This window comes from Cervus elaphus, chromosome 22, assembly GCF_910594005.1.
Source record: "Cervus elaphus chromosome 22, mCerEla1.1, whole genome shotgun sequence".
NCBI lineage: Eukaryota > Metazoa > Chordata > Mammalia > Artiodactyla > Cervidae > Cervus > Cervus elaphus.
The window spans coordinates 10,508,244-10,533,560 of NC_057836.1; the positions used below are offsets into that span (position 1 = coordinate 10,508,244).

General features: G+C 58.7%; 1 protein-coding gene across 3 annotated transcripts; it reads right to left on the reverse strand.

Moving 5' to 3' along the window:
• Positions 1 to 5,215: 5,215 nt before the first annotated feature.
• On the reverse strand, positions 5,216 to 24,850 carry GGA1 (golgi associated, gamma adaptin ear containing, ARF binding protein 1). 3 transcript variants are annotated; one of them, XM_043881631.1, is made up of 17 exons: positions 24,229 to 24,850; positions 20,289 to 20,373; positions 18,916 to 18,991; positions 17,914 to 18,012; positions 16,788 to 16,911; positions 16,276 to 16,376; positions 15,355 to 15,435; positions 14,144 to 14,284; positions 13,983 to 14,064; positions 12,811 to 12,918; positions 12,009 to 12,161; positions 9,150 to 9,208; positions 8,521 to 8,687; positions 7,874 to 8,067; positions 6,648 to 6,817; positions 6,295 to 6,405; positions 5,216 to 6,204 (listed from the first exon to the last, which is right to left on the reverse strand). In XM_043881631.1, the coding sequence occupies exons 1-17, from the start codon at positions 24,269 to 24,271 to the stop codon at positions 6,094 to 6,096; spliced, it is 1,905 nt and encodes a 634-aa protein (XP_043737566.1). In that variant the 5' UTR covers positions 24,272 to 24,850; the 3' UTR covers positions 5,216 to 6,093. The 3 variants fall into 3 exon arrangements, with proteins under 3 accessions (XP_043737566.1, XP_043737565.1, XP_043737564.1); XM_043881630.1 differs by having other exon boundaries at positions 12,009 to 12,110; positions 20,289 to 20,401; XM_043881629.1 differs by having other exon boundaries at positions 20,289 to 20,401.
• Positions 24,851 to 25,317: the final 467 nt, after the last annotated feature.

Here is a 25,317-nt window from a genome sequence, read left to right on the forward strand (position 1 = left end):
GGAAAGGTGGACGAGATACCCCTGCCTGCTCCTGCAGCACCCATGTTTCTGCTCCCATCGCCCCCTTCATGGGGGTGCCCACCTTCCTTCAGCCACGGCAGACCCTCTCAGAGCAGCTTGCTACCACCCTGCTCTCTTCCGGCCTCAACATGGAGTTTCCTCCATCTATGAAGTCCCTTCTTTGGGAGGACTTCCTCAGCCCTGACTTCTTGTGAGGCAGGGATTTGGCTGATGCTCTGACCTCCCCAGACTCAGTAGTAGTTATTTCTTTGACCCTCCACCCAAAACAGACTTGGACATACAGTAGATGCTCCATGCTTGTGGGCTCAGTCACTTCTCAGTCATGTCCAACTGTTTGCGACCCAATGGGCTGTAGCCCACCAGGCTCCTCTGTCCATGGGATTCTCCAGGCAAGAATACTGGAGTGGGTTGCCATGTCCTTCTCCAGGGAGATGCTCCATAACTGCTAGTAAACTCAAGATGAGCGCCTTTGGGAAACACTAGGCTCTCCTTACTCTGAACCTCTGCACCCGTTGGGCATCAAGAGCTCCGAGGGTGGGGGGCGGGGGCCTGAGGTAGACTGGCTGACTCACTGCTCTCTGTCTTGTTAGAGCTTCCGTTCACTTTGAGGGTTACTCGAGCACCTACTACTGTGTGTGAGAGGGCAGACTGGGGACTTCTGAGAGGAGAGCCTCCGATTTGGACATCTTGACACATTCCCAGTTCCCAGCATGGGCCCTGGCACACAGTGGGCATGCGCTGGACACTGGCTGCCCCTCCACTCTCCAGAGGGAGAGCCGGCAGGCCCTAGCAAGGTGGGGACGGACTGCGAAGGGAAGCTGAATATGGAATCCTGGCCGGAAGTTGGGAGGTTGTTGGATCAAAGGCTCAGGCCAGGATGAGGGGATCAATCCCAGGCTAGGTTTCCTTGCCCACTTCCCTTCTCCCAGATGGAAGGCCCCCTAGGAGGGGATTCTCGAGGAAGGCAGAGCTTGACAAATGCCTTGATGGAAAGAGACATCAGAGTCCAGTGTAGACTTGGCTTCTTAAGATGTGGGGCTGCTCTTTGCAATGTCTGGGTTCTAGTTCTAGCCTCTCCACCTTCGCCACTGGACTTCATGGTGACTCAGTTTCCCCTGTCTCTGCAGTGGTTGCAACCAGCTATGTGCAGAATTAGGAAACAGAAGACTCCCGAGACAGCAACTTGACACCAGGTGCCACTGTCCTGGCATCTGAGAAACTTCCAGGCTACGTGGGGTCCCCACCCTGTTCCAGCCTTGCCTTTGGCCCAGACCATACTGGCCTGGACTTGATCACTTCCCCAGCTGTTCTGAAGGGCCTTGAGGGCAAGTCCTGGCTTGTACCTCTGTCCTTCCTAGTTTTGCCTGAGCCTGAGCCCCCAGCTCCAGCTTGAGGAGGGTTCAGTCCCTGTGGACTGTAGCAGCAGCTGCTGTGGAAACAACTGAGCCGTATAATCAGGCCACCTGAACTCTGAGCCTCCCCTCTGGGCTTCAGACTCCCCTCCAACCAAAGCCAAGAGCCTTTGCAGGAAGGGCACCTGGCTCTTCTGTGTCCAGCCTGGGTGGCACTGACATACCTCTTAGCTGGGTGAGGGGTATATTTTAGGGTATATTTAAGCTCGAGCACACTCAGATCATCAACAATCAAATAAAGGTTTGAAGCCCTTGTAGTTGGAGCATAAGCTGTTCCTTCAAAAGATGTTGTCATCAGAGACTTTCAGACACAGAGGTTTCAATCTGTGAATGCTGAGATCATAGTTTTAGAACTGCATACGTGGGACCACAGAGGTCACCAGCCAATGACTTGCTGGAGTGTCCTCCTGACAAGGGCCTGCGTCTTGTCTGGCTCACGCTGAATTCAAGGGGCTGAACAACGTGCCACAGTCACAGGAGCTCAATAAATAGCCAACTTGAATGGCAAGTGAAGATATTGCATCAATGGACATTTATTTCCAGCCCAGAGACGGCAGGAACAGAGCTTACTGGTGTGGACAGAGCTGGATAGCTGGGCTCAGCCTCTCACTAGCAGGGTGGCCTGAGCTGAGGCAGTTCACTTTCTTGAGCCTTTGCTCACTTGAGGATAATAATAGCATCTACCTGATAGGGTGTTGTGTTAAATAAATTGATATGTAAAATGCATTAAGACAGTGCCTGACCCTGTTTATTATTCAGCCTGCAAAGTCAGGAACGGAAAGATCCTTTAACCCCCATTCCTGCCTCAGTTGCCCCCTTGCCCTCTGTGTCCTGCTAGGTGGGAACAATGGCACTTATTGTCAGATACTTCTAGCACCTTCTCCAGTGAGGTTGGGATCATGGGGTTTTATAGGTGAGTAGACCCAGGCTCCTGGCCCACGTCCCTGGCCGGCTAAATGGTAGAAGCCAAGTTAGGAAGCAGATTCGACAGGCTCCAAAACAGCCACGTGCTCTCCTGCTGCGCCAGATGGAACTGCCTGGAGACTCCAGAAATGCTGGTCCCTGCCCGCCCCTACCTCCCGCCTTAATCCCCGTGGCTGCTTCAGGAGGCTCAGCAGCTTCAGTGCAGATTGTCTGCAAAAACCTGCGACGGCCTGGGAAGCGCCCGCTGCTGAAGCTCCAGCAGGATGTGGGCAGGAAGGCCAATGGCTGGCGTCGAGGTGGTGGTAGCAGGGGTCAGCGGTGGGGCCACAGAACCGAGCAAAAACATCCCCTTTTAGACACTTGACAAAGTGTTTGTGGCCGGATCGGTGCTGCCCTCCATGTGGAGGCTTTTGCCCGGAGCAGCTAAGCGGGTGGCCATCATTTCTGCGGTTCCAGAAATGTCCTCAAGCCAAAAGGACCTCCCAGGAAATCCTGGGTGGAGCTGGGGCAGGGACACACCACAGTCCGGATAGCTCTGGAGAGCGTGTGCCCTCAACCCTGGCCCTGGGGGACAGCACTTGCCAGTGGTGAGGAGGGTGGTGATGTGCAGTCAGGGTGGTCACCTCCCAGGACTGCTGGTCACATTTGGGCTCTAACATGTGCCCTCGGGCACTAGATAAGCTCCCCAAGCCTCAAGTTTCTTACTTTCACTGGGCTGGAGGGAGGGGCTGCTTGCTCCAGGCCTAGCGAGGCACCAGGTTAGGCCGGCTTCCCTCTTATCTACCTTGCTGGCCTGGAACCCTGCCAGGGGGCCTGTGGAGGATGCGGGCAGGGGCATCAGGGAACAGCAGAGACAGGCTCTCTGGGTGAGCGGTGGCCTCTGGCTCTCTTGGCTGCTATGAAGGGATGAGCAGTGTCCTGTGCTTGCTCTTAGGAAAGTAGCTGCCTCCAGCCTCACAAAAAGAAGTGGAAGTGTGGCTTTGAGGCCTGGGAAGTCCCACTGCTCCTGGGGTGGAGGTGGGGGTCACCCTTGAGGAGGCAGAGAATACTTCCTTGTGTCCCCCTCTCCCAGCCTGAAGGCTCCAGAGGCTCTGGACCTGTCTAGATTGACACCCCGTATTTGGGGATGATGCAACAGGTGGTGGACGCAAAGGGCGCCCCCCTCTGATTAGAGCACCCCAGCTGGCCCCTCAGACAGATGCAGGCTCATGGGGCACCTCCAGTCCACCTCCAGCTCCCGGTGGCCATGCTCCTGGCTCAGGGGTCTGACATGACAGGGCCGCTCAGGAGGCACTTGGCGGGACGGACAGGCAGACGGCTGATGGGTAGACTGGATCAGGGAAGGGTGGTCCAAAAGACTGGACAGATCTCCTTGTCCCTGTGGTCACTGGAAGTTGACGGCCGGGGGGCCCTTTGGCCCAAGGATTCTTCAGAGGGGCCTTACAGCTCACTGGGTCCCTCCCACCTTTTCAAACAAGGAACCTAAAGGCCAGAGAAGGAAGCACCTTCTTCAAAGTCACACAGCCAGCCAGAGGTCCCAGGCTGGCAGTCACGCGGGCGCCCAGGCCCACAACCACCCTTCCATGGCCTGTGGAACACATGCTTCTGAAGGGAGTTTCTGGGACCCTAGGGGCATGCTACAGGGAGCAGGGTTTTGTCTCATGTAAAATAACATGCTTCTTAAAAGAACATTCCAAGGAGAGATTATCTTTCTGAGGCATCGTTTAAATGTTAGGCAGACTCCTGCCCAGAGAGTAGGGAGGCGAACAGGAAGGAGGCCAGGAGCCTGAGGTCAGGGTGTCTGCAGGCCCAGATGTGGGATGGTGGTCACACCAGGCGGATCTGACAGGAGGCTCCCGATTGTGAGGAGCTGGAGATGCCGACTCAGAGGCCTTGCTCCCTCTCCTGTGCCCTCGACAGCACGCCCTTCCCGTGGAGAAGCCCTTGCCCTGTGCGTCCAGTGTCGGCTGGCACAGAGAAGAGCCCTCATTTGCTGAATGGAGAAGAGCACACAGGCTGGGCTGGCCTCCAGCCCTTCCCAACAGTATGTACATGACGGTGTTCAGCGCCCAAATTCAGACTTGGGAAACACTGGGTTAGACAAAAGTGAAAACTCTTCAAAGCAGAACTCCCATCTTCTAGGAAAGAGAAGTGGCGGGCAGGCTTCCCCAGATGTCTGTGAGCTGAGAGCAGAGGGAACGGAGAGCCGGCTCCCCGCCACAGGGCAGGCCCCTGGCCACGCCTTTCAACGGCTCTCCTGCACGTTGGTTGGCTCCCTCGGCTGCCAGTCTCTAGGCCACGCCCCAGGCCAGGACCCCAGCCTCCCAGTGAAGAGAAACACCCCGAAAACACAGGGGGAGTGTGCTGTCCCTGGGAATGGCAGGGGGCCCTGCTCGAGGCCCCTCGGCCTCTGCAGAAAGAGGCTGCGGTTGGTGGTGCCTGCGCCTTGGGAGCAGCCTCTGGCAAGAAGGAGAAGCTGAGGCAGGGGCCTCGGATGATGCTGCGCTGCAGTTGTGTTTTCGGGCTGAGCGCAGCAAGAGGAAGTAGTGAGTGGCCAGGGGCCTCCCCTTCAGTGTCTGCGGCAGCTGGGGCTCCTGGCAGGCCCAAGCAGCCACTCACTTCCAGCTGGGATGGCTCTGGGCCCCCCACAGCCCCCCGGGTCCTCTCTGGTGACTCAGCAGTGGCCACAGGCCCCTGAGCAGGGCCTCTTCCGGTACCGGGATCGGGAGCAGCGAGGAGGGGAACTGTGGCCTGATCTCCCAGGAGAGGCAGAGAAGTTTGCGGGGCAGCCCTTAGGGACCTTGCACGCCTGGATCCTTCCTGACTCCCTCTCTCAGAAGGGCCAAAAGAGCAGCTGGTCCAGGAAAAAAGGACGTTTTATTTCCATAAATACTCCTGCTCTCACTCACACACCGACCCCACTTCTGCCCATGGATAGATGGGTGAACAAAGCCCAATGAATGAAAGAGACACGCAAGAACTCCAGTGTAGGACCTCCCTTGGCCAGGAGCCCAGAGCCCCCTGCTGCGGCCACCCCCTGGGGCATTACCTTTGGGCCAGCAGTCACATGACCCCCATAGTCTCCCCACCCAGAGGCCTGACAGCAAAGGGGCCAGGCAGGTAGAGTGAGATCCCCAGGAGGAGTGGGGAACAGGTGGGGGGCTCCCCGCACTGGGCCCCCTGAGACGGTGACCACAGGGCCACTCAGAGAGAAAAGCTAAGAGAATCAAACCACAAACCCAAGAGTGCAAAGGGCTGGGGGTGCAGGCGTCACCCCCACAGTCACCCGGTTCCTATGGAGGAGGCCTGAGCTGGTCCCGGCTCCAGCACGGCCCCGAGTTATGGCTGGGCCTTCCCATAAGGCATAAGAGACAGGCAGGGAGGACCCCTCCCCAGGCTGGGGTCTGGGCTAGGCCTGAGGCCCTGGCCCTTGCCCGACAGCCATGCTTCTCCCCCACGACCCCAAGTCCTTCCGGGGCCGTGCAGCCCCTCCCTGCTCCAGGCTCCCACCTGTGATGACGGTCCCCACCAGTGCAAACCCAGGCCCAGCCTCCTGCTGGGTTTGGCTCCGTAGGGGAGGGGGCAAGGATGGCGGGGGCTGCAGAGGTGAGGGAGAAGCACCAGGCCCAGGGGAATATGGCCATGGGAACACAGGGTGTCCCAGGCCACCACGGCCTCCACCTAGGCTTGGCAGCAGCCAGTCCTGTGGCCCCTCCTCTCCCCAGCCCTCTCGGTTCTAGAGGCTCCCCCAGGTCTCTGGTGGGGGGAACTGGTCCACGTCGCCCATCTCATTGTAGGTCTGGTCGCCCATGGTGAAGAGGAGCTTGTAGCGGAGGCGAACCTTCTCCTGAAGCAGAGATGGCGAAGGCAGAGGGTCAGAGCGGGAGAAGAGGCTGCCCCCACCCCATGGCCACGCCGTCAAAGCTGGGTCCCTCACCTTCTGGGGGTTGGCAAGGAGCAGGACCTGCGTGATGGCTGAGGGGTGGACGATGGGGTTAAATGCTGGCAGCTCCGTGCCTGAGGGTGGCTGAAGTTTCACCTTCATGACCTGTGGAGGGTCAGAGGACAGATTGGGGACAGCCAGCCCTGGGTCCTTGTCCCCAGTCCCTCGGGAACAAGGCCAGCCTCCTGTCAGCTCCACCCTGAGGGCCCTAGGGCCCTGCCCTTGGGTTCCCTCCTACCCGCTGACTCCCTGAGAGAGACAGAGACCCTACCCCATGCTCTGGAGAGCTGGCTCCCTATCTAGCCCCAAATCACCCTGCTTTGAGGAGGGAGGCACACCCATGTCACCTTGGGGACAGCTGACTGGAAAACGATGTTGCGGATGGGCTGGGGGGCGGTGCTCAGCATGGAAACCACCACCACCAGCACGTCGGAGCGCCCAGGCAGTGGGTCTCGCGCGAAGTGGAAGAGGACCCGGAAGCCATGCTGGTCATACACGGTCACTGGCAAGATGCTGCCTGGCAAGGGAGACGGGGAGAGGTTCATGGGGGCAGAGGGTGGGGGCGGAGGCGGGGTGCTAAGCCTGAGTCCAAGCACCACCGATCAGCCCTTCACACCCGGCTGACCCCAGGGCTCGCTGCTCTGCTGGGAATGAATGAGAAGACCCAGACCCAGCGTGCTGCCTTGACCCTGGGCAGCAGTGCAGTCAGGGGTATAGTCTGGGGCCAAGATGGGCAGGTTGACTTCTAGCATGATGGTGGAGGCAGGACGCCCACCCTGGAATTGAGTCCTAGTCGGGCTCACACAGTGCCGTGTGGCTGCTCCTGGCATGCTGGAGTAGAAGGCTGTGCATGAGCTGTGGGCACGATCTCGCTGTGTGACCCAGGTACAGTCACTCTGTTTCTCTGAGCTCAGGGTCCTCCAGGCTGCTAAGACAGTGTAAGACCACTAACCAGCTCCCAAGGACTGCCCTTGTCATCGTGAGCTTACAAGATGGTGAGCGCTGAGAAGACTGGCCAGTCTTCCTGTCTGGTCATAGTCTGGTACGGTAAGTGGCCCCTCTTTTGCTCCTGGGCAGAAGCACAGGCTCAGACCTGGGTCTTTATCCCTGTGGTCTTGGAGAGAACCCCCCCCCCCCCAGACCTCCCTGTGTCCTGGCCCTGCCCTTCCCGGGGAGCAATGCAGGGGCCACCCATAAGAAGTCCCCTGGAGTCACCCTGGAGTTTATTTATTCTTTTGGCCATGCTGCATGGCTGGTGGGATCTTCGATCAAACCTGGGCCCTTGGCAGTCAAAGTGCCAAGCCCTAACCACTGGACTGCCAAGGAATTCTCTATCCTGGAGTTTCAAATGCAGTTCTGTGACTCCGGGACCGGTGAGGAAACTAAGTCCTAGGAAGGGGAAGATCTTACCCAGAGCCCCCACCAAGCTGGGCAGGGTTAGGAGGGGAGCCCATCTTCCCACCTGCTGCCCCCGATCTAGCTCCCGACAGCACAAGGTTGGGGGAGGAGGGGGGGCACAGGCAGGGAGCTGCCCCAGCTGGGCCGGCCCCTGCCGCGCCGCTGCCCTACTCACTGGGTTTGATGGACTCCAGAGGCACAGTGATGTTGGCCAGCGAGAGCTCGGTGGGCGTGGGCTGCTGCGGAGGCCCGGGGGGCTCAGGGGACACGGAGTGGAGCAGGCCGGTGGCACTGGAGCTGGGCAAGCTGCAGCTGCTTTTATTCTGCAGGTCCCGGAGTGTGAGCCGGGGGGCTGGCTGCTGCTTCTCCCTTATTGGGGGGACGGTGCATCGAGTGGTAAGTCTTCAATGGCCAGAAGATGAGGGGCACAGGAAAGGCTGGGGTCCTTGCGGTCCCTAATGGCTGGCTCAGACACCCCGTCTCTCTGGCCGTGGTCTCCTCACTTTGGAGCAGGCAGCTCGTGCTCCCCCCACCCACTTGGGGGTTCAGCGCCCTCCTTCCTGGCAGCCCTCTGGGTCTTTCTCAGGGGCCGGCAGGCCTGGGGGAGGGCGTGTGAGTGGGGCATGGACCTGTGTCTCATACGGTCCATGCCCTGGTGGACGGGCCCTGCGCCTCCCCTGGTCACTGCTGTGTCCCTCGAGCCCCGGGCAGCACTTGGCATGTGGTGGTGCTCTGGCCATGCCATTCGCTGAGCAAACCAGCACCAGGGCCCTTTCTGCTGGGCCCGGGGCAGGGGAGGGTCTGGGCAGGGTGGGCCCTCACCACCGCACTTGCTGCGACTCCGGGGGCAGCGACTGCTGCAGGAGGGTCTTCCCCAGGAGGTCAAGGTCATCCAGACCACTGCTCGCGGGCGGGGATGTCTGCGCTGGGGGCCCACTGTCCACACTGGGAGCTGGAGTCGGGGCTGGGGCTTCCATGCCATCAGACGACTGTCGGGTGTACAAAGGATGCAGGGGGGTGAGGCTGCGCTGAAAAGGTGTTGGGTCACCCGGTGCCGCCCTGAGGCCCCCTCCCCTCCTGGTGGGTGGTGTCTGGGGAAGCGGCAGAGGTGCAGATGATGTTCCCGCAGGCCTGCACCCCTCACTCCAGGGCCACTGGCGGCCAAGTCTGATCTGGGGTTCTACTCGAGAAACCATCCCATTTCAAGGACCTCAGAGTCACAAGAAAGGAACGGGGAGCCCCCAGCTCAACCCAAGGAAACCCAAGGGTGAGACCTCAGCGAAAAGCGTTGGAAGTGAGGAGAGGCCCGCCCACCTCCCTCCATCCTGGGATGGGTGCCCCCCAGCCCCACCGCCCCTGCCCTGGGCCCTCCTGCCCACCTCTTCCATCCCGGCCCCCTCAGGCTGTCTGTCCCAGCTCCTCTGCCCCCCCTCGGGAAGGGCCGCTCCTACCTGGAAGCTGTTCCACCCAGCACCATCCAAGCCAGAGAGGGGTGTGGGGTCGCCGAGGCCTACAAGGAAGCGAGACAGAGGGAAAGGAGCTGGATTTGTGAGCAGAGGCAAGACAGCAAGGGGGGCTCTGTTAGGTCAGGGTTTCCTGGCTTCCACCCTCCCCCTGCGCCCCCTCTTCCAAGAGGTTCAGCTCAAAGGGGACAAACCCCCTCCCTGTCTCAGAGGGAACCAGCAGAGAGAAGTAGAAACCGAAGATCTCAAGGGCCCATTCACTGGCCCAAACATGCTTCCTCTCCTGCCGCTCAGAGGCCAACTCAACCACTGAGGTCAGGGTTGAGGTCACCTTCGTTCGACAGAGGGCAGGTGGGAGCTGGCGCGGGGGGTGGGGGACACTATGTGAGGTCCGTAGACTCACAGATCCAGGCGGCAGGAGTCAGCATCCAGTGCCCGCCCAATGACTGACTCGAGGGATATCCTCTGAGCATCAGAGGGGCGCTGGGCCCAGGCCTGACCTAGACTCTGAGCGACCCTGGGCTGGGCCGCAGGGGCCCTGAGCACACCATGCGGATGATGGCCAGGGCAGACATAAAAGGCCTCGTCTACCCTGGCATGTGCCAAAAGGTTGGCTGACAGGGGCAAAGAGGGCAGTGGCCCCTCTGGAAGGGGCTGCTCATTGCCTGCTGGTCAGTAGAGGGGGGTGGGTCACCAGCCAGTCTGACCTCTGTCTTCTTTGTAGCAAAGCCTGAATAAGACAGTGAGGGACAGGGAGGCTGGGCGTGCTGCAATCCACGGGTGGTCACAGAGTTGGACACGACTTACTGACGGAACAAGAAGCTGACGTGCTACCTGACGGGCAGAGGTGAGGGAGGCTGCAGCTGCTGGGCCTCCTCATCCGGACATGCCTGAGACCAAGGCCAACAGTGGAGACTATCAGCTCCCACACCCCTGGGGCAGGCACTGCAGACACGGGCCTCAGTCCTCAGGCAACCTTAAAAGGATGGCGTGGGCTTCTCACGCCTCCCTTAGGGATGAGGAAGCAGGCGCTCAGAGGGGTTAAGCAACCTGCCCACGGTCACACCACTGGAAAGCCCAGTGTCTGGACGTGAGCAGAGAAAGGCCCGAAGACTGGTGTTCAAACACAGCTCTGCCACTCAGCTGTGACCCCGGGCTGGTGACAACCTTCCTGCGCCTCGTCTGTAGGACGAGACAACAGCAGCATCTGCCTCAGAGGACTGCTGCTGCTAATGAATCGGACAATTCAGATGCAGAGGCGCCCGGACGCCCTCTCTGGCAGACGGGAAGCCTGGGCGGCCTGCCCCACCCCCACCCCGCACCCTTCCTGCCACAGAGAACCGTTCAGGACGAGCCCCTTTGTGGTCCCAGGCTTCCTCCACTGCCCCGAGCTGGGGAGCTAGGCGGCTGCTGCCCTGCCACTTCGGGTTCTGGGTCCCACATTTTCTTCACTTTGAGCAGCAAGCAGAGGAAGCTGGAGGCTCAGGGCTCTGCTGAAGCGCCATGGGGACAGGAAGTGCAGAGCACGCAGAGCCTCTCACGGGGAGGTGGCTTCGCCGCAGCCGCGGGCTGGGGGTGGGGTGGGGGCTGGGCTCACACACCCACCACCAGGTCAGGTAGCTGCCGCCCAGCGCAGGCTGGGAAGGCAAAGGGGGCGGGTGGAGGGATTCCGATGCAGGCCTCGGGATGCCCTGCGGTCAGAGCCTCCCAGGGAAGGGGTGCTGGCTGACCAGCCCGCAGAGGGGACCTCGACCTGGTCCGCTGTCTCCCTCATCTCCTCTCCGCACTCCAAGCCCTCGCTTCCCTGTCCTGGCTGACGGCCGAGTCAGAGCAGCAGAGAGGTTCCCAGGGAGGCTTCAGAATCGGAGGGTCTCGCCCAAAGCTCGTGGCCCTCTGGGCAAGTAGCTCAGCTTTTCGGAGCCTGGCTCTGGCATCTGTAAACCAGGGGCGCTGGCCTCACTGTGTCCTGGGCTGAAGGGAGCAGGGCTAAGACAGCAGCGTGGTGGCCCCGCTGGGAACCCGGCCCTCCATCGCTTCTTGGAGTCCATCAGGTGTGGGTTTTACCTCAGAACCAACTCAGGAGAACTCAGTCTGACTCGGCTTCCAAGTCACTTTCCTAACATATCCTCTGAGACGCCTGACAGGGTAAGGCTTCCTGTGACAGAGCCCGACCACCTACCTCTATTTTGTCACAGCTTCAGGGCTACTGTGAGGAGGTGGCTACTAGGCTCTCTTGCTTCGACGTTCTCAGATGGGGCGGCTGCCCCTGAAAGTTGGGAACTCGAAAACTGTGTGCCCAGCTGGGTACCCCTGCTCTGCCCCAGGGGTGAGCCCGTTTCCCCGCCAGGCTCAGGAGCGCTGACCCTGCCTGTAGTGACTGCAGGCCTGGTCTGGGACCAGCGCGGGTCACAGAGCTCGGCTTTCCTGGAGCTTCTGGTGCTCAGAGCCTAGAGCCCCCCTTCTCTTCCTCTCAAGGGCGAGGAGATTGCTGATTTTCGCCTGGGTAGCTCCCAATTCTAAGCTCTAACCTGCTATAGGGAAGTCCCTTTGTTTTCCCTTAGGCCGCCAGATCCTAGGTGTGGCTGGCTTATCAGAGGTGGGGCCAGCTTCACCCCTGACAGTAGGACCTGGCACGATCTCCTTCCTTTCTCTGAGCCTCAGCCTCCTCAGTTGTGAAATGGGCCTGATGCCCATCCCCGATTCTCCACAGGACTCACAGGAGGAGGAAGAGGAGGAACAAGCTGACCTGACCATGTTCTGAAAGCTCCCTTATGTGCTGGGGGCATCATCCCCCACCTGCAGCTGAGCCTGCCCTGCTCTGGGCCCCAGCCCCAGCCCCTTCCTCACCCAGAGACATGAGCTCATCATCCAGCAGGGAAACCGAGGTGCTGGGCTGCTCCAGGCTGGCCTGGTTGCCAGGGCGGGTGGGCACGGCTGGGTAGGTGGTGCCTGTCGGAGGAAGATCCAGCCCTGAGAGGTCCAAAAGGGCCGAGGTGCTCCCTGGGGTGGGAAAGGAGAGTCAGGCCAGCCCTGGGCAGAGGACACACAGAGTCCGGGCGTTGGGGAGCAGCCAGCTCCCCCTCCTGGCCACACTGGCCTTGCCTGGGACCTGCTCTCCAAGCCCCTTCTTTGGCACATGGTGTCCCTTCTGCACAGAACATACTTCCTGCTTCCCTAGTACTTGGCGGATTGCCTCTCGTCCTTTAAGGCCCCTCTTAGACTCTGCTGTTTCCGGGTAGTGCCCCCCCCCCCCAACCTCTCCTAACAGGGCCCATTCTAGCCTCTCCTGGCTGTTGCTCTACCCAGAGTGGAGCTGAGCTGTAATGTCTATGTATCAAGCCCCCCCATGCACTTCTGATAATTAAACTAAGCCTCAGGATGTCATCCAGGTCCATACAACAGGCGTCAGATTTGTCAAATGAAAGGGAGGCCCTCTTTCTCCAGCCTGTCCTTGCCAGACCCTCAGCCCCCTTCCCTCCGCCCCGCATCCAGACTTCCTCCCCTGCAGCTGCAGGCTTGGCACAGACTCCTCCCCCAGCTCTCCCAGTGGGCGCCTCCCCCATCTTAAGGGGCCACTGAGCTCTGGGACCAGCACCCCACCCCGGACTCTGGCCGGTGGGCCCTCCCAGCTCTCCCGCCACCTCCTCACCGGGGATGGAGGCGGTGGTGGCATCACCGTTGACCTCCTCGCCCCGCACCAGCTGCTTGTACAAGTTGATGACCTGGGTAAGGTTGTCGTTGGCTTGCAGGATCTCCGCTGGAACAGGCAGGAGGGAGGGGCTGGGCTGAAGGACTGTGGGGGCCTCCGGGGGGAGAGGAGTGCCCACATCCATCCCAAGCCTTGTGGGAGGGGGCGGGGCTTGGGGGCAGCCCATCCTGACTCCTCTGCCTCAGGCACTTCATGACCCACCCTCACCCAGTCTCCTCGCTGCCCCCTGCCAGCCCCTCAACACAGACGTGGGCCCTGGCCTCCAGGCCCCCACACTGGCCCTGCTGTCTGGAGACCCCTGGATCTCCACACAGCTTCACCCTTTCCTGCTTTCCAGTCTTTACCCACATCACCTCAGGGAGGCCTTCCCTCACTCTGGCCCCACACCCCCAGGTCCTCCCCTGCTTTTCTCCATGCCCCTTACCACCGCCCAACAAACTGCCAGGCTCACACCCTCAGTTTCCTGTCTCCTCTCATCGGGATAAAAGCTCCTGGGGGATTTGGGTCTGTTTATTTTGATCACGCCACGGCCCCGGGGTTAACAGTGTCTGGCACAAACCAGGTCCTCTGGGGGCCAGGGCTGAGAGGGAGCTGAGGGGCGAGTCTCCTGGGCGCACCGGCTACCTGGCACGCGGGAGGCGCTCAGGGAACTCCGTGACTGGAGGCTGAGGTGGCACCTAGACCGCTGCCGGGGAGGCTGTGGCTCGTGCGCTGCCACAGCACAAGGGGGAGACCCTTACGTGTGGCCACGGGGCCCAGCTCTGCAGGCGCTCAGGCCTCAGGGGCTTGCTCTTGGTTTTGGGCTCACCCTTACCAGGAGGCAGCGTCTGGAGGGAGAGCCTCCGGTCCTCCCTGGCTCTGCCACCACTCTGCTCTCTGCTCTGGACAGGCCACTTCCCTCCCTGAACCCCAGCTGTGAAAAAGGAACACTTCTCCCTCCTGTGCAGCTTACAGGCAGTAAACGAGATGTCTGCAAAGGGGGGGGCTTGGCGCATAGTCTCTCAGGGTCAGCCCCTCAGCTTCGCTTCCTTCTTCCTCCAAGTGGAGAAACCCAAGATCACTGCTGGAGAAGGGGGGCCCCCTAGTGGTAGCTCCTTCTAAGAGCAGCTCACCTAAGGCCTCATCATTGTCCTCCGTGTCACTGGCCAGTCGGAATAGGGTGGGCCGCATGCGCTCACAGCGCTGGTACAGTTCCTGGGGACAGCAGGACAAGCAGGTCAGGGCCGGCGGGAGCACCGGGGCGGGTGGGGAGGCCGGGTGGGGGCGGGCGCACCTTCATGAGGTCTTCACTGCTTCGGGCCGCCGCGCCGCCCTGGCTGTGGTTCATCACCATCTCCGTCAGCAGCTTCACGTTGTTGTTCACCTCCTCGATGGCGCTCGCCCGCTTCGAGATCTTCTCCATTCGCTTCTGGTCCTGGGGAGGCATTGGCAAACAGCCCCAGAGAGCCCGGGTCAGGCCTGGACCTGAGCCAGGATGCTGCCCCACACCACTCTGGAGGGCGCCCGCTGGGTGTGGGATCAGCCCCTGCGAAGAGCCCCTCGGGCCCCAGACAGGGTACTCTGGTCCAAGAAGCCCTTGGCCAGCCCTGCGTTCACTCTTCCTGTCCTCTCGCCAATGCCCTGGATGCACAAGCGCATCAGACTCTCCAGGGGTGGCCCAGGAATCTGAGTCCAACACATTTGCCAGCTGATGCTGGAGGCCTGGGACCTATATCTACACCTGTGGTTCTACACAACCCTCCCGCTCCTTGTCTGTGCCTTGAAAGGAGGTGCCTGTGCTTGAGAGGGAAAGGAACCTGAGTGGTCACCAACAGAGAAACTAGTGCCGGAACCCCGTGAGGTGTCTGTCAGTGTGTAGCAAGTGGCAGGGAGCTCATGGCCTTGAAAGGCTGCTGCACAAGGGACCCTGCTATCCCACACCCTCTCTGCTCACCCCGCACGCTTCTCCCTTGTGGAATGAAAGGCGGGCTTGTACTGTGCTGTCTGATACAGTCGCCCTCCTTGAAAAGGGCTGCCCTTTGGGTTGTCAGAGCACACAGCTTACCCTAAGATAGCCCAGAACATCTGCCTCTGGGTGTCTGGACTGCATTCTTTTGATGACTTACCCTTATCAATAAAAAAGATTTCAGCATGCACCCCCAACACAGGTATACGTCCTTATGAAATACACGTATGTTCTTCCTTCTCTGTATACATACTCTGTCTTAAGTACAATAAGGGCTAACTTCCTTCTCACTTTTATAGAAGAGGTACAGTCTCACAGAAGCCAGCGCAGGTCAGCTCGGCTGCTGGGAAATGCTTTCTTCTGCGCTTACTGACCCCAGCTCTGCCCACAGGGTCCCCTGACTCGGTCCCTCTTTCTCTGCTGCCACAGCCCTTTAGCTGGGTCACTGCGGAGTTCCACACATACACACAACCCCCCCTCGGTGGCCCAGCTCAACATCCCCTCCCGCCACCTCCTTGAGCTCTGGGCTCAACTATCACCTCCTGCACCATCTCCTTGATGAGTTTGTTGGCTGCTCGGAGGTCCTCAGGGTGGGAGCTCTTCAGCAGGCGGGCCAGCATCTGTGGAGACAGAGGGACACGCTGTGACGGCATTCTCTGGGTCTGGCATCCCGTGCTGGCTCCTTTTCCTGGAGGTGGGACATAAATAAGTCACTAAGCTCTCCATGGGGTGGCAAGGATCTACTGACAGTGGGGACTTCCCTGGAAGTCCAGGGGTTAAGACTCCACTCTTCCACTGCATGGGGTGTGGGTTCGATCCCTGGTCAGGGAACTAAGATGCCACATGCCGAGAGGCCGATGAAATAAAATAAATCAATCCTATGTTTTTTTTAAAAAAAGAATCTACTGACATCTTGATCATATGTGGTGGCTCTGGGACAAGTGACATACTGCACATAAGTGCTTTCCACAGTGCCCAGCAGAAATAAATTCTCCACAAATGGTGTGAAAAATTACATTAATATTGCAAGAGAATTCTTCTGGAAGGAGGTACAGGACACTCAACAGCAGTTACCCTCCGGGACTCGACTGGGTAGAGAGCTTTTTTATCTTACCTCTGGGCTGTTTTAAGTTTTTGCCCATGAGCACATGTTTCTTTAACACAAAACTAACAAAATTACCGCTGAGAGAGTCACAGACATAAAGACAGGCAACCTGCTGATCAACCTATGAAATACCCTCAGACCAACCCCAGGGCCACCAGGCTCAGGCCTGCGTGTGCGAAGTGCAGGGCACCATGCGGGCAGCATCAGCATGAGTAAGGGCTTACCATCTGGTGCCCACACCCACCACACAGCTGTGCTCAGTGTGAGCCTCTGATCCAGGGACAGCGCTGCCAGCTGGAATCCACTGACCCTCAAGGGGCCTGGGGTCCTCCTCCGGCCCTCCCTGAAGCCTCACCTTGGATTTCTCCTCATCTTCAAAGATCACATTCTTCGGCCGTGGTGGAGGAACGGGAAAGGCGGCATCATCTGGCAGCTTGGGGTCGGCCTTCACGATCCCTGCAGCAGAGGGCGGTGGGGAGACTGTCTCAGGGACTGGGGTGGGGCGGGGCGGGCAAGGGTAGGAGGGAAAGTGGAGGGCAGGGTTTCTCCAGCATGCTGGTGCTGGCTTTCAGGGGTAAAGACCTGCTCCTGAACTACCATGCCAAATAGCAGCCGGCAGAGGGCGTAGTTAGGAGCCTCTATTTTGAGACCATTCCATGGGGGGCCACTCTCTGAGGGGAAGACTGACTCAAACCCATCTTCTCTCCAGCCCATCTGGCCTCAGGCAGAGCCATAAAGAGGCCCCATTTACTCTGTGGTCTTGAGCAGTTAAAGGGCACACCCATGATCTTGCTGCCAGGGCCCTGAAGCTGCTGGAGCCCCACGGCAGAGCAGAGGGGGCGGTCACCCCCAACTCTGGTGCCTCACCCTGCTTCTTCAGCATCTGGTAGGCCTCTGCAATCTTCACCTCCTCAGGGAGGCCGATCGTCCAGCTGTAGAGAAGCTCCAGGATCTTGTTCTTCACCTTCTCTGATGTCCGAGAGCCCAGGTACTTCAGGACCGAGGGGAGAGGAGGCTTTGCACTGGCTGGCCTTACTCACTGCAACCCCGACCCCAGCCCAAACCTGGCTGCCTCCGCAGGACTCCCTCAGAAACCTCAGCCTACAGGACCCTCATGTCCCACCTGACCAGCCTGGCAGAGCTCCAGGCCCTGCCGCTCCCAAGCTGAGCCGGCCCTGGGCATCCCAGTCCCCCACCTGTTCAGTAAGGTAACAGTAGCGGGGCCATGCTGGGGATGCAGAGCCGAAAGGCCCAGAGCCCAGCACCCACTCACAGTCGGCTCATGGAAGCCTTAACCTGGTGACCTCAGGAAGGGGGAGCCACCAGGCTCCTGGCTGACCAGGGAAGGAGCGGGCATGGGGCCGTTTGGCCCCAGGCTCCATTCAGTCTCCCAGCAGCATGCTCGGCTGAGGGAACTAGGTCTTACACTGGTCAACTCCTGAGAAGAGCTGCTGGGTCATTCAGCTGCTTGGGTCAAGTGACGGGCCTGATCGAGGACGGGCGAAAGGGGTGGGCTCTCACCTACCCAACAAGGGGCACCAAACCTGTTCCTGACCTAGGGGAGGACTCTGGGGCCTCAGGTTCGAGGCCTGAAGGAGGCCACTCTTGTGAGTGGGGATAGGGAGACCCTCCACTAGACACCGAGGCGGGGCGCCAGGGCACCCCTCCCTGGTGCCCAGACCTGCCATGGCCAGGTCTGCAGGGAGAGAGCTCAGACCTGAGCAGCCCTCATTGGGGAAGCTGTTCTTTCACTGCAGTCATTCCTCCCTAAGTGCCGAGCTGCTCCAGAGTCAGCCAGCCATCGGGCAGCCTGGAACCTTCTTCCTAGAAGCCCAGCTGTCCTGGATCCAGCTGTGTGAAGGGGACCTTGAGAAAGGGTCTGTGCTTGTGCCGGGTCAGGAGGAGGACAGTCACCCTCCTCTCTTGATCTGGGATCCTTGCTGCTCAATCCCCCATGACAGCAGAGGTCTGAGCATATGATAGAGGCACCCACCTTGGGAGACACGACCTTGATGAGCTCATTGAGGAAGCGGAACTTGCCCACCTCGTCGTGGAACCTCTTGCCGCAGCTCTTCATGCATGTTTCCAGCACCTGGGGAGGGAAGGTGTGAGGTACGGGGGCCCCTGGGTGGGTCAGAGGAGGCAGCCTCCCTCCCACACCTCAGCCAGGGACCAGAAGTCCAGAGACCAGCAGTGAGAAGGGAGAAAACGACTTGAGAAAAAAAAGGATTCTGAGGTTCAGAGACCCCTGAGATTGATCACCACCCCCGGAAGACAGGGCCGGGCCACTTTGAGAGCCTAGCGACACCCAACTCACATCACCAACCTAGTCCCTCCATGGCTTGGCCACATCTGAGTACCACTTGTAAATTACTTTCTTACTATTTTCCTTTGATGGTTTTTTTGAAACATAAATAGGCACCATCAACCTCAGCCTTATCCTAAGCTATATGTATGTGAAATCAGAGGACTAATATGTGAGGAGACAAAAAAAACCCCACCCAAACCCTAACATGTTAAAACAAACACATAACTACTAAAAGGGTGCCTGGTGTTGTCCTGTGTCTGGAGGCCATCAACAGGCTGGCCTTGTTGGGCTCCACAATGCATCCGGGAGCTCTATAAACATGAAGATTCCTGGATGCACACACTACGGGTGTTCTGGTCAGCAGGTCTGGAGTGGGGCCCTGATTCAGCCTCCAGAAGATCTGAGGGACAGCTGGAGCTGGGAATCCCTGGACCAGATGACCGAGGGCTTCCTCCCTGCAACAGGCCTAACTGTGCAGGGTCTGGGGTGGGAGGCCAGCCCATTGGTTCACTGGTTGCCATGGGGCCTTCAAAGGCTGGCACACACCCTTATTCTAGGCCATCTTGGCACAATTCCCTTGGGCTCTAAAAAGGAGCCTGATGGGACCCTAAAAACCCCAGTCTTCCCCCCGACCCCTGTTGCCATCCACACGGTCAGGCAACAGACGGCACCGTTTCTCCTTCTCACCGTCAGGGCCTGGACTGCCTCCCACTCCTGCGGGGACTGGATCTTGTGGGCCAACAGCCGGGTGGCAAGTGGAGGCCTGGGGGAGAGGAAGAGCAAAGAGCCAGACTAGTCACAGAGCCCCGGGCACCCCGAGAGTGCTGCCACTCTCCCCCCTGGACCTGTAGTCTGTAGACGCTCCTGCAGGGCACGTGCAAAGGCCCAGCTCCCTCTTCGGACTGACTGGGGCCAGAGACTCTGGTACAACAGGGCAGGGCCAGGCAGGGAGCGCAGGCCGGCAACCTTTGAAAAGGCACGAGCTCAGCTCCTTGGCTGGCTTTACTGAGAACTATGACCTGCTGTATCCTTGGGTTGCTGTAGAGACAAGTACCAAGACATGCCCACGGTCTACAGGGGCCCAGCCTGGGAGCAGAAATGACAATATGCCCAGAACATTCTGCTGGGAGAATGATGACATCACCTACCAGATCGTAACAGAGACATGCCCACAGTCTACAGGGGCCCAGCCTGGGAGCAGAATATGACAATGTGCCCAGAACATTCTGCTGGGAGAATGGTGATATCACCTAGCAGATCCTGTCACCAGTGACAGCAACAGCTAACACGTACTGAGTGCTTCATGTGCAAGGCGACTCACCTCCATTTTCCTGCCTAAGCTCCTAAGAGCCCCCTGAGGCAGGCAGCACTATCACCCCCACTTTACAGTGGCAGAGATGAAGGGCTGGAGGTATCCAGTACTCGCCCAGGCAACCCCCTAACTGAAGGGACGGGATTCGGGCCCGAGCAGCTGGTCTGGGGAGTACGCACGTCACGCTGTCTCCATGGCATCCTGAGGTGGGGTGCATTCTTGTGGGGGTGCAGCGGAGGTGAAGCACACTGGGCTGCACTCCCCGAACTTCAGCACTACCTGGGAGCCCGCTAACAACGTCCCCCTCAAGCTCCCTGCCGAGTGGTCTAGTGCAAGCCTGGATGCACCACCAATGGACAGTTTTGACAAGCACACCGTGTGGGTCTCATGCAGGCAGTTCAGGTTCTGCCTTGAGCAGAGGGTACCCCAACTGGGGAGCATGCAGTTCTCCGGCAGGTCCTCCCCAAGCAAGCCTGGGCATGGGTCAGGCAGCCCTGAGCCTCATCAGGTCTGTGAGATCTTAGGGCAACTGCTGAGTCCCCCGAGCCTCAGTTTCTTCACCTGTAAAATGGGTCCAGCAAGGCCCACCTCAGAGGGTGGCACAGAGTGCCTGCTGCCATCATTAATCTGGGAACTCATTAAGAACGCAAACTGGGTCTCAACCCACCCTTGTCCCTGCCCAAGGCCAGGTCTGGAGTGTGCATGGCAGGTGCTGAGCACGTGAGCAAAGGACAGGGAAGTCACCTACCCCTCAAAGTCCTCGTTGAGCTGCTCACAGAAGCCGTTGATGCTGGCCCAGTTCAGCTCCTTGTTCAGGGGGTTTGTGGCTCTGTCTGGAGGAGACGAGAGGGCTAGTGCGACCTGGCGAAAGGATACCCCTGCCTCTTTCAGCTCCTAACCTGGGGTACGACTGAGCACACGGAAAGGTCTCTCCTTGACTCCCTGCCCTAACGGCCCCAAGATCCCAGCGCTGACGTCCATCAGGTCAGAGCACAGAGGACCTGCTGGCCACCAGCTTCCCCTCGCAGCTTCTCCCCAAAGGGCCCCACGTCTAGAGAGAGTGCTCAGGGGCTGTTCCCTTACTGTCACTTCTGCTGTAAGCCTCTCCGCCTGTCTAACCACACCTCCTCTGATTCTGCTCCTAAAATGTCCCTGTAATTCTCACAGAATTCACTCTCAGAGGAGATCTCAGAGGTAAGGGGAGAAAAGCTATAGTTCCAAACACAAGGAGCTTTGCAGCTGGGAAGTGGGCCAAGGGCAGTTAGGTTCTCAAAACAAGATGACAGAGGGAGGCAAAAGGGTCATGGGAATTGGGAACCAGGGGAGGGGACTCAGGGGAGGCTGCCCAGAAGGGGCAACACAAGAGGGAGTACCAGGCTGGGGATGACATGACTCAAGGGCTGCATGTGAGAAGAGCCGTGGATAACAGCGCAGGGCAGGGCGTGAGGGGTGTGATAAGGAGCACAGCTCAGGTATGCCTCCTCCTTATCTAAGGTCATACCTGCCTGGGGGCAGCACTGCCAGGACAGCTTGCTCCTGTGTCCCCCCAGACCTGCCCCTCATCATGGGCCCAAGTCTGCTACTGCATCGCATCCCAGCCGTTTACGTACACGTCGGTCTCCCCCCAGTAAATGAGTGAATGGAAGCGGGCTCGGCGGCAGGTTGGCAGGGGGAGGTTCTGGGGGCATTCAAATCCAGAATGGCTAGTGGCTAGGAAAGGGCCAACAGGAAGGGGTGGTAAACAAGGCCAGACAGAACCGCCTGACCCCCCAGTGTCGGTCAAACAACAATTAAAGATAAACAACACATCCTACTATAGAGCACAGGAAACCATATTCAATATCCTGGGATAAACCATAATGAAAAGGAACATAAAAAAGAATGTACATATGTGTAGAACCGAGTCACTGTGCCGTCCAGCAGAAATGAACACAACACTGTAAACCAACTATACTTCAATAAAATGAAAAAAAAAAAAACACCAAAAAAACACACAAAAAACTATTAAGTAGGTCACAGAACCTTTCCGAACGTCCATTTCCCATTTGTAAAGTTACGGTGAAATCAGGAATGATTTGGGATGACAACATACTCTGCCCAGGGAGAAAGGTGGGGGCAGCCAGAGCTGGCTCTCCGTCACCTCCCAGCCTGTCCGGGTCAGTTCCGCCCCAGCCTGAGGATGGAGCGGGGGCCGTGGAGGAACAGCCCAGGAGGTGGGACGCAGAGGGACCTGTGGCCAGGGGCAGGTTAAGGACTCGGCATGTGCTGCCTGCCTATTTGGGGTCCTGTGCTGTGGCGGGAGGCCTGGCGCCCTAGGGTCTCAGAGCCTGGCAACCAATCATTCAATTCATATTTATTCAATAAATATTTTGAGTGTGGGCCTGCGACAGTGAACAAAACCCCCATCCTCCTGGAATTCAGCAGCCCAGCACAGGAAACACTGACTGCTCAGACAAGCAACCAAACAGGGTGCTGTACACTGCTGCAGAGTGCTGTTAAGAAAAACAGAGCATTTGAAAAAAAAAAAGGGAAAGAAACTCAGAGCAGAGAGATGGTATAGACAGTGTGTGTGTTTGTGGGGGTTGCTGCTCTCTGGGAGGGCCCTCAGAGGTCCAGCTGAGCGGAGACCTGAACGGAGCATTTTCCCTGTGCACACGTCTCTGTTCTGGGAGTCCTGCAGAGCCCTCCAGTCCCTGGGAGAAATGAAGCCCCTGCTGACCACTCAGGAATACTGGAAATAGCTGCGCTCCCCTCCATCAACTCTGCCTCCCAGTCCTACAACATGGACAGAGCCTGGGGAACATCAGTCTGCAGTTAGAAAGACAGCATGGGGCTGGATATTGCCCACTCAGTGACATCCAGCTGGGGGAACCTAAAACAGGAAGTCCCTAAAAGTGTCAAGAGACACGTGAGTCTGAGTGAGGACATAGTAACTGGTTCCAGAGTTGCTCCTAAGTCGGAAGCCAGGGAGGATGAAGCAGTGGCATCAGGGGACATCTTCTCTGCATCTGGTTCAGAGCAAGGGCCTCTGGGTCCAAGAGATCTGACCAACCTCTTTGGGCCTGGACCTCAACTCCCAGCCCTCTTAGCTCGTCCTAGGGGGACCACTTCCCCCAGCAGGCCTCAGGGCAGAACACCCAGGGAAGGAGGTGTTTCACAACAGGGTGTGACTCCACTTTGTCACTCTACAGTGGTGACAATGTCATATTTCACCCAACAAAAGCTACTCTTCACCCCCAATCACTGCAAGGGAAGCACTTACAATTTGGCTAGGGTACCAACAGGAAGAAAAAAACACCCTCAGCTCCAGTCTATCAGAGACCAGCCTCCTGTCTGCTGCTGAGATCAAACTCCTTGGCCTCTCAGAAAACATCCACTATTGCTAAACTTGACACCGTTCTGTACCACCCATGGCTCAAGGCCTGCGTCCAGTCAGATCTGTCAGTCAGGGCCCTGCCCATCCCCCACCCCCAAGTGATTGTGGAGACCTGGACACTTGTGGCATTCCAGAACAGTCTCGATGGCCGCTGAGTGCTTCCTTTCCATGCCCTCCCCCTCCACTGGCCAGACTGACTGTGAAACATCCCTGGAGATGGTCTGGTTCTGAGATTCAATGCTGCAGAAGACTGGCTTAATAGGGGTTGCCCATAATCCCAAATCACCCTATGCGGCTCCCTGGTGTGCCTGGGACCAAGGGGCTAAGCTGAGAGTGGACCCAGAGGCTTCCCTGAGGCCCTGGTGCAGATGTAAGCGGAAAGAAAGAGCTGTCACCAGTCCAGGGAGAAGCAAGCTGTGCTCTCAGGAGCAGAGTCCAGAGTGGGTTATGAGAGGCGAGGATCTTCTGCAGTGTGGGATAGGGAGGTCAGGTGGACCATGCGAGGGGATCAGCACTCGGAAGCCTAACGAGTGGGAAGCTGGGTCTGAGGAGACACAGGAAGGGGTGCACGGGGCTTTGGAGAAAACTCGGTGAGAGGCAGGAAAGGAGTCTATGGTGGGGGTGCAGAAATCTGAGGGACTGAACTAAGGGTAGTGATAGAGAACTTGAAATTACTTCTGGAGTCTGAGGCGGGACCCTCCCAAGCCTGTGGAGTTTAGGGGGTTCTATGTGGCCAGAACTTGGGGGGATTCCATGGGTTAGTGGGTCCTACCTTCCTGGGTGGGGAAAGAACCGAATCTGAGTTGCAAGTTCAAGGAACAGACAGAAGGGAGTCCCATCAGGCACCGCCAGAAAGTGGAGGATTCGGGGCTTTAAGGGGAACAGGGTCCCTCCCTCCTGGGTGTGTGGTGCAGCCCTCGGCGACGCTCGCCTGCTCCCTCCCGGGGTCCAGGGAATGACTTGGGTGTTCGCTTCGCGTATAAGTCTGGGCCCGAGGAGACTGTAGGCTGCGCTCTCCATCCCGGGATTTCTGGGCGCCGAGCTGGGCGCAGCTCACTCCGCCCCGGGGGTCGCGGCCCAGGAATCGGAAGGATGGGTGGCACTCGCTCCCACTGCGGGTCCATACAGCTGGTGGGGGTCTCCCTTCTTCACCCCAGGGTCTGAAGTATGGGTTTTGGGACACCGCCCCTTACCGGGCCGGGGGCGGAGCGTGAGGAGGGGGCGCCCTGTACCCCGCCCCCATCGGGAAGGGGACCGCCTAATGCCCCCGGTTCCGGTTCCGGTCCGGCCCGCGCCCCTCCCGGACACTCACTGATTCGCGCCTCCAGAGTCTCCGGCTCCATCGCGGGCTCCATCGGCCACGGGCCCCCAGCCTCGGCACCGCCCCCCGCCCCCCGCCGCTCTCGCGGGACCTCCTCGGCACCGCCCTCCGCCAATTAAAGGGGCAACGTTCGTCCCGACGCGGTGGACCGGGGCGCAGGAGCATTCGGCACCATAGAGATGAAGACGGACTTGCCTAGAGCGTCACTTGTTCTCCCCACCCCTCCCCCAAGCAGCGTCAGTGTCGCGAGAGCGACTGGCCTCCTGCCTTGTTCAGTGCGCTCGGGAACGAGAGAAAGCCGAAGGACTCGGGGCTGAGGGTTGCACCATGGAAACCCTGCGGGACGCTCTTAAATCGCTGTGCGTCACGGAGATGCCTATGACCGCTTCCGGAAGAACGTTCCGGGGCCATGTTTCTGAGGGGCTCTGAGGTCACTTCCGGATCCCTGAGCGGATATTCCGCTTAGCTGCAAAAGTGGGGAGGGGCGTCCTTAAAAGGGCAATGGCGTCTTGGCCTCTGTGAAAATGACGTTTGAGTGCTTACAGTGTTCCAAGCACTGTTTTTAAGTACTGTTTAATGATTTGCTATTTCTCACTTCATGAGCCAGATAGTTTGTCTGAGATCACACAAGTGGCAGAGCCTGAACCCTGTACTATCTCCTGCATTCATTCTGCAGTCAGTTCATGCAGTCTGTATTCGCCTTGCTTTGGGACAGGCGCTGAAACAGAAAGACAAGGCCAGATATTACACAACGTGATGGGGGAAGCCCAGGGTAATGGCAACAAAGGAAGGACCCCCTTACCCCAAACTGGGGCGGGGATTGGGGGGCGGGGTGTCTTGTCAGGAGGTTTCACAGAGAAGGTGATATTTAGCTGAAAGACAGAATTCTCCCAGTAAACCTGATGTACAAAGGTATTCCAGGTGGGGGGACCCAAACTTTTCAGGACTCACAGGACAGAAAGAGGATGACGAGGTTAAATAATTAAAAATATTTTAATAAGGCTCCAGAGGATGTTGGCCTGGAAATAGGCTGGGGCAAGATCACGCAGGTCCTGCGTTTAGCTTTTTTTTCTTGTAAAC